This window comes from Lipotes vexillifer, unplaced genomic scaffold, assembly GCF_000442215.2.
Source record: "Lipotes vexillifer unplaced genomic scaffold, Lipotes_vexillifer_v1.1 scaffold921, whole genome shotgun sequence".
NCBI lineage: Eukaryota > Metazoa > Chordata > Mammalia > Artiodactyla > Lipotidae > Lipotes > Lipotes vexillifer.
In genome coordinates this window covers 607,665-621,063 of record NW_006787800.1, presented here as the reverse complement: position 1 = coordinate 621,063, position 13,399 = coordinate 607,665, and the positions used below count along the sequence as shown (strand labels likewise).

Below are 13,399 nucleotides of genomic sequence, written 5' to 3'. Positions count from 1 at the left end.
ATATATATATACACACATATATATATATATATATATATATATATATATATATATATATATATATATATATAAACACTTGACAATAAAAACTACAGCAAAACCTTTTTCACTGACTTTTTTGTGATAGTAGCTCATTTTATCAATCCTTTGCCTTACTCCACAGAATAATTGAAATGGACACAGTCATAATGGAAAAAAAGATTCTCTTGGATTCCAGTTTGTCATGTTAAAAGCCTAGGAAAATTTTACTCCATTGTATCAGTGTCACCCAGACATTCTCATTTTCAGAATATTTGAAACTTCAGTGGCTTCCAGATACCTATAGAATACAGTTTGACATTCTTACCATGACATACAGTGTTTCGTGATTTGGTTCTGACCTACTGCTTTCACAGATTCATTTCCCACCAGGTTCTAACCTGCCCCCCACCCCCAACCTGCCCATAATGCTCCTGATAAATTGACCTGCTGTCTGCTCCCCAGATGCACCATGACCTTCATGCTTCTCTACTTAGCCAGGTGATGATTCCTCTCACCCAAATGGTTATCCCACCTACTACCATGCCAAGGAAGTAGGTCAAAACTTCATCTTCTTTGAGAAGATTTTTCTTGACTCCTAGGCAGAATCAATGTCCCTTTCTTATTTGCATCCATGGCACTTTGTGCTTGTCTCTGTAATAAAACTTAGTATCTCATAATGCAATTAGTTTTGTTAGTGCCTGTCTATTCCACCAAAATGCAAATATCTTCAGGACAGATGCAAGGTCAATATTTTTTTCTGTCCTAGTTTCTTGTCTTTACTCTGATCAATGTGTTCACATTTATATGAATAAATGAATGAATGACCTGCCTGTTTCCTAAGGATTGCATTACACAGGGGACAACAACAGAGAAATATTTGTATGCTAAAACTGAGAAGCCTCACTAAACAGTATTCTGGGATCGCTTTTGTGATCCTAAGAATGGAGATGACACTAATCTCTACTGATAAACAGAGTTTTAACTGAATTATTTTTCCTTTGTGACCATAAACATCTTTGTATTTTTCTTCATTCCAAAATTATTGTCAGTGGTAAGAGTCAATGAAATGTGTGTGTGTCTTGTCTTTAGCAACTTCATCAATGTGGCAATTCACATGTGAGTATTTCAAAAGATGATTAAGAGTAAATTGCAAGTGGTCAAGGCACACTGGGTTGCATAATTCCTAAACTGATTGTACAGTACCTAACATTACACACCAAACAATAGGTTTAGTGTGCTCTGATAACAGAAATGGTGCTCACTGATTTTTTTTCCTTCCAGGAAACTGAGATAATGAAAGAAATCATGCAAAATGGACCAGTTCAAGGTAAGCTTGGATGAAATATGGTTGTGTCTTATTTATTCCTTTAATAAACAACATTATTACATTTTAGCTCCTGTATAAAGAGCTTAATAAATGATAGAAATTTTTTACTTTTAGATTACTCTTAAGGATTCAGTGGTTGTAAGGCCAAGGTAATTATAGGAGATACACTCACCTAATAACCTAATTAGCTGACCTTTTATTTGAAGAAGATAGCCTCATTCATACATTGAATTCTTAAATAAATGTTAATGACACATTGGATGAAAGTCTGCTAAATGTATCCAAAGTGATCATGGATCCAAAAGACATTCGAACAGGAAATACTAACTGATAGAGTTCACTTAATTGTTTACTTATATTTAGGACTCATACATAATGTTAGAAATTTTCTCACTTCGGTTTAAATGGATTAGGTAATGAATTAAAAAAAAAATCAAGGTTTAGCAGTAGAAACAAAGAGCACAACTTAATTTTTCTATAAACTCAAAAGAAATCAAATAAGCCAGTATAATTTTTGTGTTTTATAACATGCATTCCATTTTGATCAATTTTGTAAGTGTGTTATGTATGGTAAACTAACAGTAAATAAGGAATAAATATACTGACTTTCTGTCCATTGATTTTGATATGAAGATATTATTTCCTCTGCTTACCTATTTGATTTGACTTTGCACCAATGGCATGAATAAAAATAGGTTCACAGTGTATATTTTCTATGCTAAACATTGCCTTGAAATGCTTGGAAAAACAAAACCAGTGAGACCTAAAATAGAAATTCAGGGTGTGAATACTGAAAGGCCCATAATATAGTCTCAATGCAGTGGAATTGATAGATAAATAAATTAAAGAATTTGGTTAAACATAACAAAATTAAATTGAAAACATCTGATATATACCCAAGGAACTATTGGCCAAAATGCATTTTTGTTTTTCTGAATGCTGGCCTAATTAGTATTGGTTCAACATTTGCAGGAACCACAGATTTTAAAACTGTGCTAGAAGGATTTTTATTGATCTTTATCATCACTTAACATTTATTAGGAAACCAAAACTTACTCTAATCATGCCCTGAATTTAACTTTTAAAATCCTAGGATAATACACAAAAACTGAAACAAACAAAGAGAAATTTTTTTCCTCCTTACAGTTGTGTAATTTTTGAAGGCTGGTAAAATAGCAGAGGAATTCATGTGTAATTTAAATATATGCTTCGTTAAGTGGAGTTTGTGTGACAAATTTGAAGGAACACAGGTATTTGAAGTCAAGGCTGAATTTGAAATTCCAGTTTTGACGTTTGCAACTTAAATGACTTTGGTCAAGTTATTTAAACCTCTCTGAATCTACAATCGTTATATTACTGTTTCAAGTTTCTCTCTCTCTCTTTCTTTTAATCAGTCAAAAGAAACTTGCATCATAATGATTTAAAATTGAGGACACCTTAGGTTTATTTTATGGTCAAATATATAAGTGTTCATGAATTTTACATAATGAATCAAAAATAAAGAAATAAACTTTGTAAATAATAATGTTGAAATTCAGATTATTCAACATCTATGTAACAAATGTTTGCTGAGAACCTTCCTCCTGCCAGCCTGAGCCAGGATCATGAGATAGAGCTCACCATCCTACCCTCAGGTGTGTCATAATTCTGTGTAATAAGTTTGCTGCTATTTTCTAGAAGTATAATTGCACTACAGTAGTTTATGTACTTATATGTTGATGGGTTCATCAAGTCTATTTTGGTGTCAGAAACTCAAGGAAGGATCCATCTTCAAGTTAATTGTCATGGTGTTTCACTCATGTTTCTTTTGTTTACAGTGGTATTTTTCCACATTGAAGAGTATATTTTATTCACAGTGCTTAGAATTGAGAAAAGCTAATGGAGTCAATGATTCTATGGAAGAGAAAACCACTAACAATATTTCACACTTTAATAAATGCTTGTTGCCTCATCTTGCTGTCAGTGCAACATGGTTGTCTACATATTGTTGCTTGGGCTAATGTACAGGGCTTTCTCCTGCTTGGTACAAAAGAATGTAAAAGGCAATAGAATTCTGAATAAATAATACCATGTGCATTCTTCTGAAATCTATAGAATTAAAAATAAGTTTATGTACTGGAAAGAGAACAAAAGAAAAGATCAGCATAGCATACAGTTATATAAATTCTTGAAATCCTATGGGAAGCTGTTTTAAAGTAAATAAAGAAGATTTAACCTCTTTTGAGAATATTTAGACAGCAACAGAAAAGGCATGAAACACTAATAAATGAAATAAAAAGTGGAATCAAAAGTAATATTTGACTTTGGAAGAGAAGCTTCATTTTAGTATCTATCAAAAAATTTCTTATTTTATTAAAAATGTACATCAAACTAAGACAAGCATTGTGCACAGTTGTCAAGGTATACTTAACTAGCCCAACTAAAAATATTTTCAATTCAAGTCTTCAAAAGGAGAAGTTTAAAGTGTTCACTCTGAATTGCCCAAGCCCTTCAATAAAACAGCACACAATACAGAAAAGAAATAATCTAGGTGAGGGAAGGAAGGAGAGTTTTATAAAGTATAAGCTCTTTCTTTCTAAACAATACACTATTGGCTTAGCTCTTCAGAGCTGGAGGGATGCAATCTTATCAGAGTATTCTTTTGCCAAGGGTTTGCTTTTTATTCAAACTCACCAAGGAAAGTTTTGTATTGACTTCCAAGGATGAAGGACAATTACTTTACACCCTGTTTGCTAGGTTCAACCTTTGCTGCTAGCTTAATTGGAATTTAAAGAGACTTGTGCAGAAGCCCAAGAAGCCCAAGAAATAGTGATCATCAGTCAAATGTAGTGGGCTTCTTGCAAGGTCTCAGTTCCTGGTAATTGTGCTTCTGCCAATTAAAAATAGATGGCGGGTGGTTCAAGATGGCAGAGTAGAAGGACATGCTCTCACTCCCTCTTGCGAGAACACCAGAATCACAACTAACTGCTGAACAATCATCAACAGGAAGACACTGGGACCCACAAAAAAAGCTACCGCACATCCAAAGACAAGAAGATACAATGAGATGATAGGAGGGGCTCAATCACAATAAAAGCAAATCCCATAACTGCTGGGTGGGTGACTCACAACGTGGAGAACACTTATACTACAGAAGTGCACCCACTGGAGTGAAGGTTCTGAGCCCCACATCAGGCTTCCCAACCTGGGGGTCCAGAAATGAGAGGAGGAATTCCTAGAGAATCAGACTTAGAAGGCTAGTGGGATTTGATTGCAGGACTTTGACAGGACTGGGGGAAACAGAGAATCTACTCTTGGAGGACACACATAAAGTAGTGTGTGCATCGGGACCCAGGGAAAAGAGCAGTGACCCCAGGGGAGACTGAACCAGAACTACCTGCTAGTGTTGGAGGGTCTCCTACAGAGGTGGGGGTGGCTCTGTCTTACCATGAGGGCAAGGACAATGGCAGCAGAAGTTCTAGAAGTACTCCTTGGCATGAGCCCTTGAAAGTTCTGCCATTAGCCCCACAAAAGAGCCCTGGTATGCTCCAGTATTGGGTTGCCTCAAGCCAAACAAAAAACAGGGAGGGAAACCAGCCCCACCCATCAGCAGTCAGGCAGATTAAGGTTTTACTAAGCTCTGCCCAACAGAGAAACAGCCAGCTCTACCCACCACCAGTCCCTCCTATCAGGAAACATGCACAAGACTCTTAGATAGCCTCATACAACAGAGGGCAGACAGCAGAAGCAAGAAGAACTACAATCCTGCAGCCTGTGGAGCAAAAACCACATTCAAAGAGAGATAGACAAGATGTAAAGGCAGAGGGCTATGTACCAGTTGAAGGAACAAGATAAATCCCAATAAAAACAACTAAATGAAGTGGAGATAAGCAATCTTCCAGAAAAAGAATTCAGAATAATGATAGTGCAGATGATCCAGGACCTCAGAAAAAGAATGGAGGCAAAGATGGAGAAGATGCAAGAAATGTTAAACAAAGATCTAGAAGAATAAAGAACAAACAAACAGAGATGAACAATACAATAACTGAAATGAAAAGTACACTAGAAGGAATCAATAGCAGAATAACTGAGGCAGAAGAACAGATAAGTGAACTGGAAGACAGAATGGTGGAATTCACTGCTGTGGAACAAAATAAAGAAAAAAGAATGAAAAGAAATGAAGACAGCCTAAGAGACCTCTGGGACAACATTAAACGCAACAACATTAACATTATTAGGGTCCCAGAAAGAGAAGGGAGAGAGAGAAAGCACCCAAGAAAATATTTGAAGAGATTATAGTTTAAAATTTCCCTAACATTGGAAAGAAAAGAGCCACCCATGTCTGGGAAGTGCAGAGAGTCCCAAGCAGGATAAACTCAAGGAGAAACACGCCAAAACACATAGTAATCAAATTGGCAAAACTTAAAGACAAAGAAAAGTTATTGAAAGCAGCAAGGGAAAAACGACAAATAACATACAAGGGAATTCCCATAAGGTTAGCAGCTGATTTCTCAGCAGAAACTCTACAAGTCAGAAGGGAGTGGCATGACATACATAAAGTGATGAAAGGGAAGAACTTACAAACACGATTAATCTACCTGGCAAGGATCTCATTCAGATTCTATGGAGAAATCAAAAGCTTTACAGACAAGAAAAGCTAAGAGAAATCAGCACCATCAAACCAGCTCTACAAAAAATGCTAAAGGAACTTCTCTAAGTGGGAAACACAACAGAAGAAAAGGACCTACAAAAGCAAACCCAAAACAATTAAGAAAATGGTAATAGGAACATACATATTGACAATTACCTTAAATGTGAAAGGGTTAAATGCTCCATCCAAAAGACACAAGCTTGCTGAATGGATACAAAAACAAGACCCATATATATGCTATCTACAAGAGACCCACTTCAGACTTAGGGACACATACAGACTGAAAGTGAGGGGATGGAAAAATATATTCCCTGCAAATGGAAATCAAAAGAAAGCTGTAGTAGCAATACTCAGATAAAATAGACTTTAAAATAAAGAATGTTACAAGAGACAAGGAAGGACACTACATAATGATCAAGGGATCAATCCAAGAAGAAGATATAAAAATTATAAATATATATGCACCCAACATAGGAGCACCTCAATAAATAAGGCAACTGCTAACAGATATATAAGAGGAAATTGACAGTAACACAATAATGGTGGGGGGATTTAAAACCTCACTTACACCAATGGACAGATCATCTAAACAGAAAATTAATAAGGAAACACAAGCTTTAAATGACACAATAGACCAGACGGATTTAATTGATACTTATAGGACATTCCATCCAAAACCAGCAGATTACACTTTCTTCTCAAGTGAGTACAAAACATTCTCCAGGATAGACCACATCTTGGGTCACAAATCAAGCCTCAGTAAATTTAAGAAAATTGAAATCATATAAAGCATCTTTTATGACCACAATGCTATGAGACTAGAAATCAATGACAGGGAAAAAAATGTAAAAAACACAAACACACGGAGGCTAAACAATACGTTACTAAATAACCAAGAGATCACTGAAGAAATCAAAGAGGAAATCGAAAAATACCTAGAGACAAATGACAATGGAAACACGATGATCCAAAACTTTAGGGATGCAGCAAAAGCAGTTCTAAAAGGGAAGTTATAGCTATACAAGCCTACCTCAAGAAACAAGAAAAATCTCAAATAAACAATCTAACGTTACATCTAAGGGAACTAGAGAAAGAAGAATAAACAAAACCCAAAGTTAGCAGAAGGAAAGGAATCATAAAGATCAGAGCAGAAATAAATGAAATAGAAACAAAGAAAACAAAAGCAAAGATCAATAAAACTAAAAACTGGTTCTTTGAGCAGATAAACAAAATTGATAAACCTTAAGTCAGACTTACCAAGAAAAAGAGGGAGTGGATTCAAATCAATAAAACTGGAAATGAAAAAGGAGAAGTTACAACAGACACTGCAGAAATACAGAGCATTCTAAGAGACTACTACAAGCAAATCTATGCCAAAAAAATGGACAACCAGGAAGAAATGGACAAATTCTAGAAAGGTATAACCTTCCAAGAGTGAACCAGGAAGAAATAGAAAATATGAACAGATCTATCACAAGTAATGAAATTGAAACTATGATTAAAAATCTTCCAACAAACAAAAGTCCAGGACCAGATGGCTGCAAAGGTGAATTCTATCAAACATTTAGAGAAGAGCTAACACCCATCCTCCTCAAACTCTTCCAAAATATTGCAGAGGAAGGAACACTCTCAAACTTATTCTATGAGGCTGCCATCATCCTGATACCAAAGCCAGACAAAGATACTATAAAAAAAGAAAATTACAGACCAATGTCACTGATGAATATAGATGCATAAATCCTCAACAAAATACTTGCAAACAGAATCCAACCACATATTAAAAGGATCATACACCATGATCAAGTTGGAATTATCCCAGGGATGCAAGGATTCTTCAATATACGCAAATCAATCAATGTGATATGCATATTAACAAATTGAAGAATAAAAACCATATGATCATCTTAGTAGATGCAGAAAAGCTTTTGACAAAGTTCAACAACATTTATGATAAAAACTCTCTAGAAAGTGGGCATAGAGGAAACCTACCTCAACATAATAAAGGCCATATATGGCAAACCAACAGCGAGCATCATACTCAATGGTGAAAAATTGAAAGCATTTCCTCTAAGATCACGAACAAGACAAGGATGTCCACTCTCACCACTATTATTCAATATAGTTTTGGAAGTCCTAGCCATGGCAATCAGAGAAGAAAAAGAAATAAAAAGAATACAAATTGGAAAAGAAGAAGTAAAACTGTCACTATTTGCAGATGACATGATACTATACATAGAGGATCCTAAAGATACCACCAGAAAACTACTACAGCTAATCAATGAATTTGGTAGTTGCAGGATACAAAATTAATGCACAGAAATCTCTTGCATTCCTATATACTAATGATGAAAAATGTGAAAGAGAAATTAAGGAAACACTCTCATTTACCATTGCAACAAAAGAATAAAATACGTAGGAATAAACCACCTAGGGAGACAAAATACCTGTATGCAGAAAACTATAAGACACTGCCTAAAGAATTTAAAGTTGATAACAGCAGATGGAAAGATATACAATGTTCGTGGTTTGGAAGAATGAATATTGTGAAAATGACTATACTACCCAAAGCAATCTACAGATTCAATGCAATCCCTATCAAATTACCAAAGGCATTTTTTACAGAACTCAAACAGAAAATTTAAAATTTGTATGGAGACACAAAAGACCCCAAATAGCCAATGCAGTCTTGAGGGGAAAAAAGCAGAGCTGGAGAAATCAGACTCCCTGACTTCAGACTATAGTACAAAGCTACATTAATAAAGACAATATGGTACTGGCACAAAAACAAAATATAGATCAATGGAACAGGATTGAAAGCCCAGAGATAAACCCATGCACCAAGGTCAACTAATCTATTACAAAGGAGGCGAGGATATACAATGGAGAAAAGACAGTCTCTTCAATAAGTGGTGCTGGGAAAACTGGACAGCTACATGTAAAAGAATGAAGTTAGAACACTCCTTAACACCATATACAAAAATAAACTCAAAATGGATTCAACACCTAAATGTAAGATGAGACACTATAAAACTCTTAGAGGAAAACATAGGAAGAACACTCTTTGACATAAATCACAGCAAGATCTTTTTTGATCCACCTCCTAGAGTAATGGAAATAAAAACAAAAATAAACAAATGGGACCTAATGAAACTTAAAAGCTTTTGCACAGCAAAGGAAACCATAAACAAGACCAAAAGACAACCCTCAGAATGGGAGATAATATTTGCAAATGAATCAATGGACAAAGGATTAATATCCAAAATATATAAACAGCACATGCAGCTCAATATTAAAAAAAACCAAACAACCTAATCCAAAAATGGGCAGAAGACCTAAATAGACATTTTCTCCAAAAAAGACATACAAATGGCCAAGAAGCACATGAAAAGCTGCTCAACATCACTAATTATTAGAGAAATGCAAATCAAAATTACAATGAGATATCACCTCACACCAGTTAGAAAGGGCATCATCGGAAAACCTATAAACAGCAAATGCTGGAGAGGGTGTGGAGAAAGGGGAACCCTCTTGCACTGTTGGTGGGAATGTAAATTGATACAGCCACTATGGAGAACAGTATGGAGGTTCCTTAAAAAACTAAAATAGAATTACCATATGACCCAACACCCAGAGAAAACCATAGTTCAAAAAGACACATACACTCCAATGTTCATTGTAGCACTATTTACAATAGCCAGGTCATGGAAGCCACCTAAATGCCCATCGACAGACGAATGGATAAAGAAGATGTTGTAAATATATAGAATGGAATATTACTCAGCCATAAAAAGGAAAAAAATTGGGTCATTTCTTGAGACGTGGATGGATCTAGAGACTGTCATACAGAGTGAAGTAAGTAAGGAAGAGAAAAATATATATCGTATATTAACGCATATATGTGGAACTTAGAAAAATTGTACAGATGAACTGGTTTGCAGGGCAGAAATTGAGACACAGATGTAGAGAATAAATGTATGGACACCAAGGCAGAATGCGGTAGAGGGTGGGGTGTGTGTGATAAATTGGGTGATTGGGATTGAGATGTATACACTGATGTGTATAAAATGGATGACTAATAAGAACCTGCTGTATAAAAAATTAAATAAAATTTAAAAATTAAAAATAAAATAAAATAAAAAATAAAATGTGTACAAGAGGAAAAAAAATGATGGTGGGGTGAGGAGTCAAGGTGCTGGTGTGGGAAGATGCAGAGTTAGTGCCTCCTCACAACGAGTGTCTTGTCACAACTAGTCTGCCTGTCACTGGTCAGGGACTCTGACCCCCAGGGAGATGGGAGGAACTCCAAAATGAACCGATAGGATGTAGGGGGACCATAGGTGGAGGAGAAATAGAGGCCAGACAAGATCAGCATACCTGAGGCCAGGGAGATCAGGAGAAGCAGGTGAGAGGGACTCTCTGGGAAGAGTGGGAGAGGAGCTGAGGGCGATCACCTGGCCCATTTGAGCAGTGAAGCCTGCTGAGTTCTGAAGCCGCTTCCCCTCCCCTCATCCAAGGCCCCATCCAGGCCTCTTGGGTTCTGGGGGCTTAGGAGGGAGACTGGGGAGATCAGGAGAGGCAGGTGAGAGAGGCCCTGCAGGAGAAACAGAGGGCAATTACCTGGCCCACTCGGGCATGAGGAGCCTGCTGAGCTCCCTGCCCAGTCCCCTGGCCTCAAAACCCCCTTTCCCCCACCCTCCCCCCCACCAGCTGCATTGGTCCTGGGGGCATAGGAGGGAGGCTGGGGAGATCAGGAGTGGCAGGCAGGAGGGGCCCTCTCAGACCCCAGATCAGAGGAGCAGGAGAGGAGAGGAGGGCATTTGTCCTGCCCTCTCGAGCCCAGGAATCCTGCTAGGCTCCCAGGTCAGGTTCCCTCCCCCTGAGACTGGGCTGGGTAGCATGCCTGGGCCCCTTTTGTTCCTTGAACCTAAGCCCCACCCCCCACATCCCCCAGGGCCTTTTCCAGCCCTGTTGGTCTTGAGCATTGGCCCCACCCAATACTCAAACCTCACCCTTGCTTAGGCCACACTCTCCACAGCCAAGGCCTTTCTCCCCCCACCAGTTTTTGTTTTTCCATTCCCTCCTCCTCTTTTTTACTATTGTGGTACTGATGTAACTTCCAGTTATTGATTCATCTATATTTTTATTTTACAGTCTTTCAAACATATCTATTTTTTCCGATTGTAATTTTATTTTTTACTTTGTTATTTCTCTCTCTCTCTCTCTCTTTTTTTTTTTTTTTTTGCTGCACCACACAACTTGAAGATCTTGATTTATGACCCTGTGGTTGGGGAGAAGCTCCTGTGGTGGGAGCTCTGAGTCTGAACCACTGGACTAACGGAGAACCTCCAACCCCAGGGAATATTCATTGGAGAGAGGTCTCACAGAGTACCTCATCTCAGCACCAAGACCCAGCTCTACCCAACAGCCTAGAAACTCCAGTGCTGGAAGCTTCAGGCCAAATAGCCAGTAAGATGGAAACACAATCACACTCATTAAAAAAAAAAAAATTAGATGGCAAAAAAATATATCACAGATGAAGGAGCAAGGTAAAAACCTATAAGACCAAGTAAATGAAGAGAAATAGGCAATCTACCTGAAAAATAATTCAAAGTAATGTTAATAAATATGATCCAGAATCTCGGAAATAGAATGGAAGCATGGATTGAGAAAATACAAGAAATGCTTAACAAAGATCTAGAAGAACTAAAGAACAAACAAACAGATGTGAACAACACAATAACTGAAATGAAAAATACACCAGAAGGAATCAATAACAGAATAACGGAGGCAGAAGAACAAATAAGTGAGCTGGAAGACAAAATGGTGGAAATAACTGCTGAGGAGTGGAATAAAGTAAAAAGAATGAAAAGAATGAAGACAAGCTCAGAGACCCCTGGGACAACACTAAATGCACTGACATTTGAATTATAGGGGTCCCAGAAGAAGAAGAGAAAAAGAAAGGGTCTGAGAAAATACTTAAAGAGATTATACTGGAAAACTTCCTTAACATGGGAAAGGAGATGGTCACCCAAGTCCAGGAAGCACACAGTTACATAAAGGATAAACCCTAGGAAAAACACAGCAAGACACCTATTAATCAAACTAGCAAAAATTAAATTCCAAGAAAAACTATTAAAAGCAGCAAGGGAAAAACAAAAATTAACATACAAAGGAATCCCCATAAGGATAACAGCTGATTTTTCAGTGGAAACTCTGCAGGCCAGAAGGGAGTGGCAAGATATACTTAAAGTGATGAAAGAGAAAAATTATAACCAAGATTACTCTACCCAGCAAGGATCTCCTTCAGATTCGATAGAGAAGTCAAAAGCTTTTCAGACAAACAAAAGCTAAGAGAATTCAGCACCACCAAACCAGCTTTACAACAAATGATAAAGAAACTTCTCTAAGCAGGAAACACAAGAGAAGGAAAAGACCCACAAAAACAAACCCCAAACAATTAAGAAAATTGTAATAGTGACATACATACCGACAATAACCTTGAATGTAAATGGATTAAATGCCCCAACCAAAAGACACAGACTGGCTGAAGGGATACAAAAACAAAACCCATATATATGCTGTCTACAAGAAACCCACTGCAGACCTAGGGACACATACAGACTGAAAGTAAAGGGATGGAAAAAGATATTCCATGCAAATGGAAATCAAAAGAAAGCTGGAATAGCAACACTCGTATCAGATGAAATAGACTTTAGAATAAAGACTGTTACAAGAGATAAGGAGGGACACTATATAATGATCAAAGGATCAATCCAAGAAGATATAACAACTATAAATATTTATGCACCCAACATAGGAGCACCCCAATATATAAGGCAAATGCTAACAACCATGAAAGAAGAAATTGACAGTAACACAATAATAATAGGGGACATTAACACCCGACTTACACCAATGGACAGATCATCCAAACAGAAAATAAATAAGGAAACACAAGCTTTAAATGACACAATAGACCAGATAGAACTCATAGATATTTATAGAACATTCCACCCAAAAGTGTCAGAATACACTTTCTTCTCAAGGGCACATGGAACATTCTCCAAGATAGATCACATCTTGGGTCAAAAATCAAACCTCAGAAAATTTAATAAAATTGAAATCATATCAAGCATCTTTTTTGACTACAACTTTATGAGATTGGAAATCAATTGCAGGAAAAAACAGTAAAAAAACAAATACCTGGAGGCTAAATAGTGCACTACTAAATAACCAAGAGATCACTGAAGAAATCAAAGAAGAAATTTAAAAAATACATAGAAACAAATGACAATGAAAACATGATGAGCCAAAACCTATGGGATGCAGCAAAAGCAGTTCTATGAGGGAAGTTTATAGCAATTCAATCTCACCTCAAGAAACAAGAAAAATCACAAATAAACAATGTAACCCTACACTTT

The 13,399-nt window shown here is 36.9% G+C and overlaps 1 protein-coding gene across 1 annotated transcript in view; it reads left to right on the top strand.

Moving 5' to 3' along the window:
- The window catches only part of TINAG (tubulointerstitial nephritis antigen), a 95,344-nt gene that overhangs the window by 40,591 nt on the left and 41,354 nt on the right, over positions 1–13,399 (top strand). Inside the window, exon 8 of the mRNA XM_007460797.1 lies at positions 1,303–1,348. Coding sequence (XP_007460859.1) covers positions 1,303–1,348 — 46 coding nt within the window. The remainder of the gene's footprint in view (positions 1–1,302; positions 1,349–13,399) is intronic.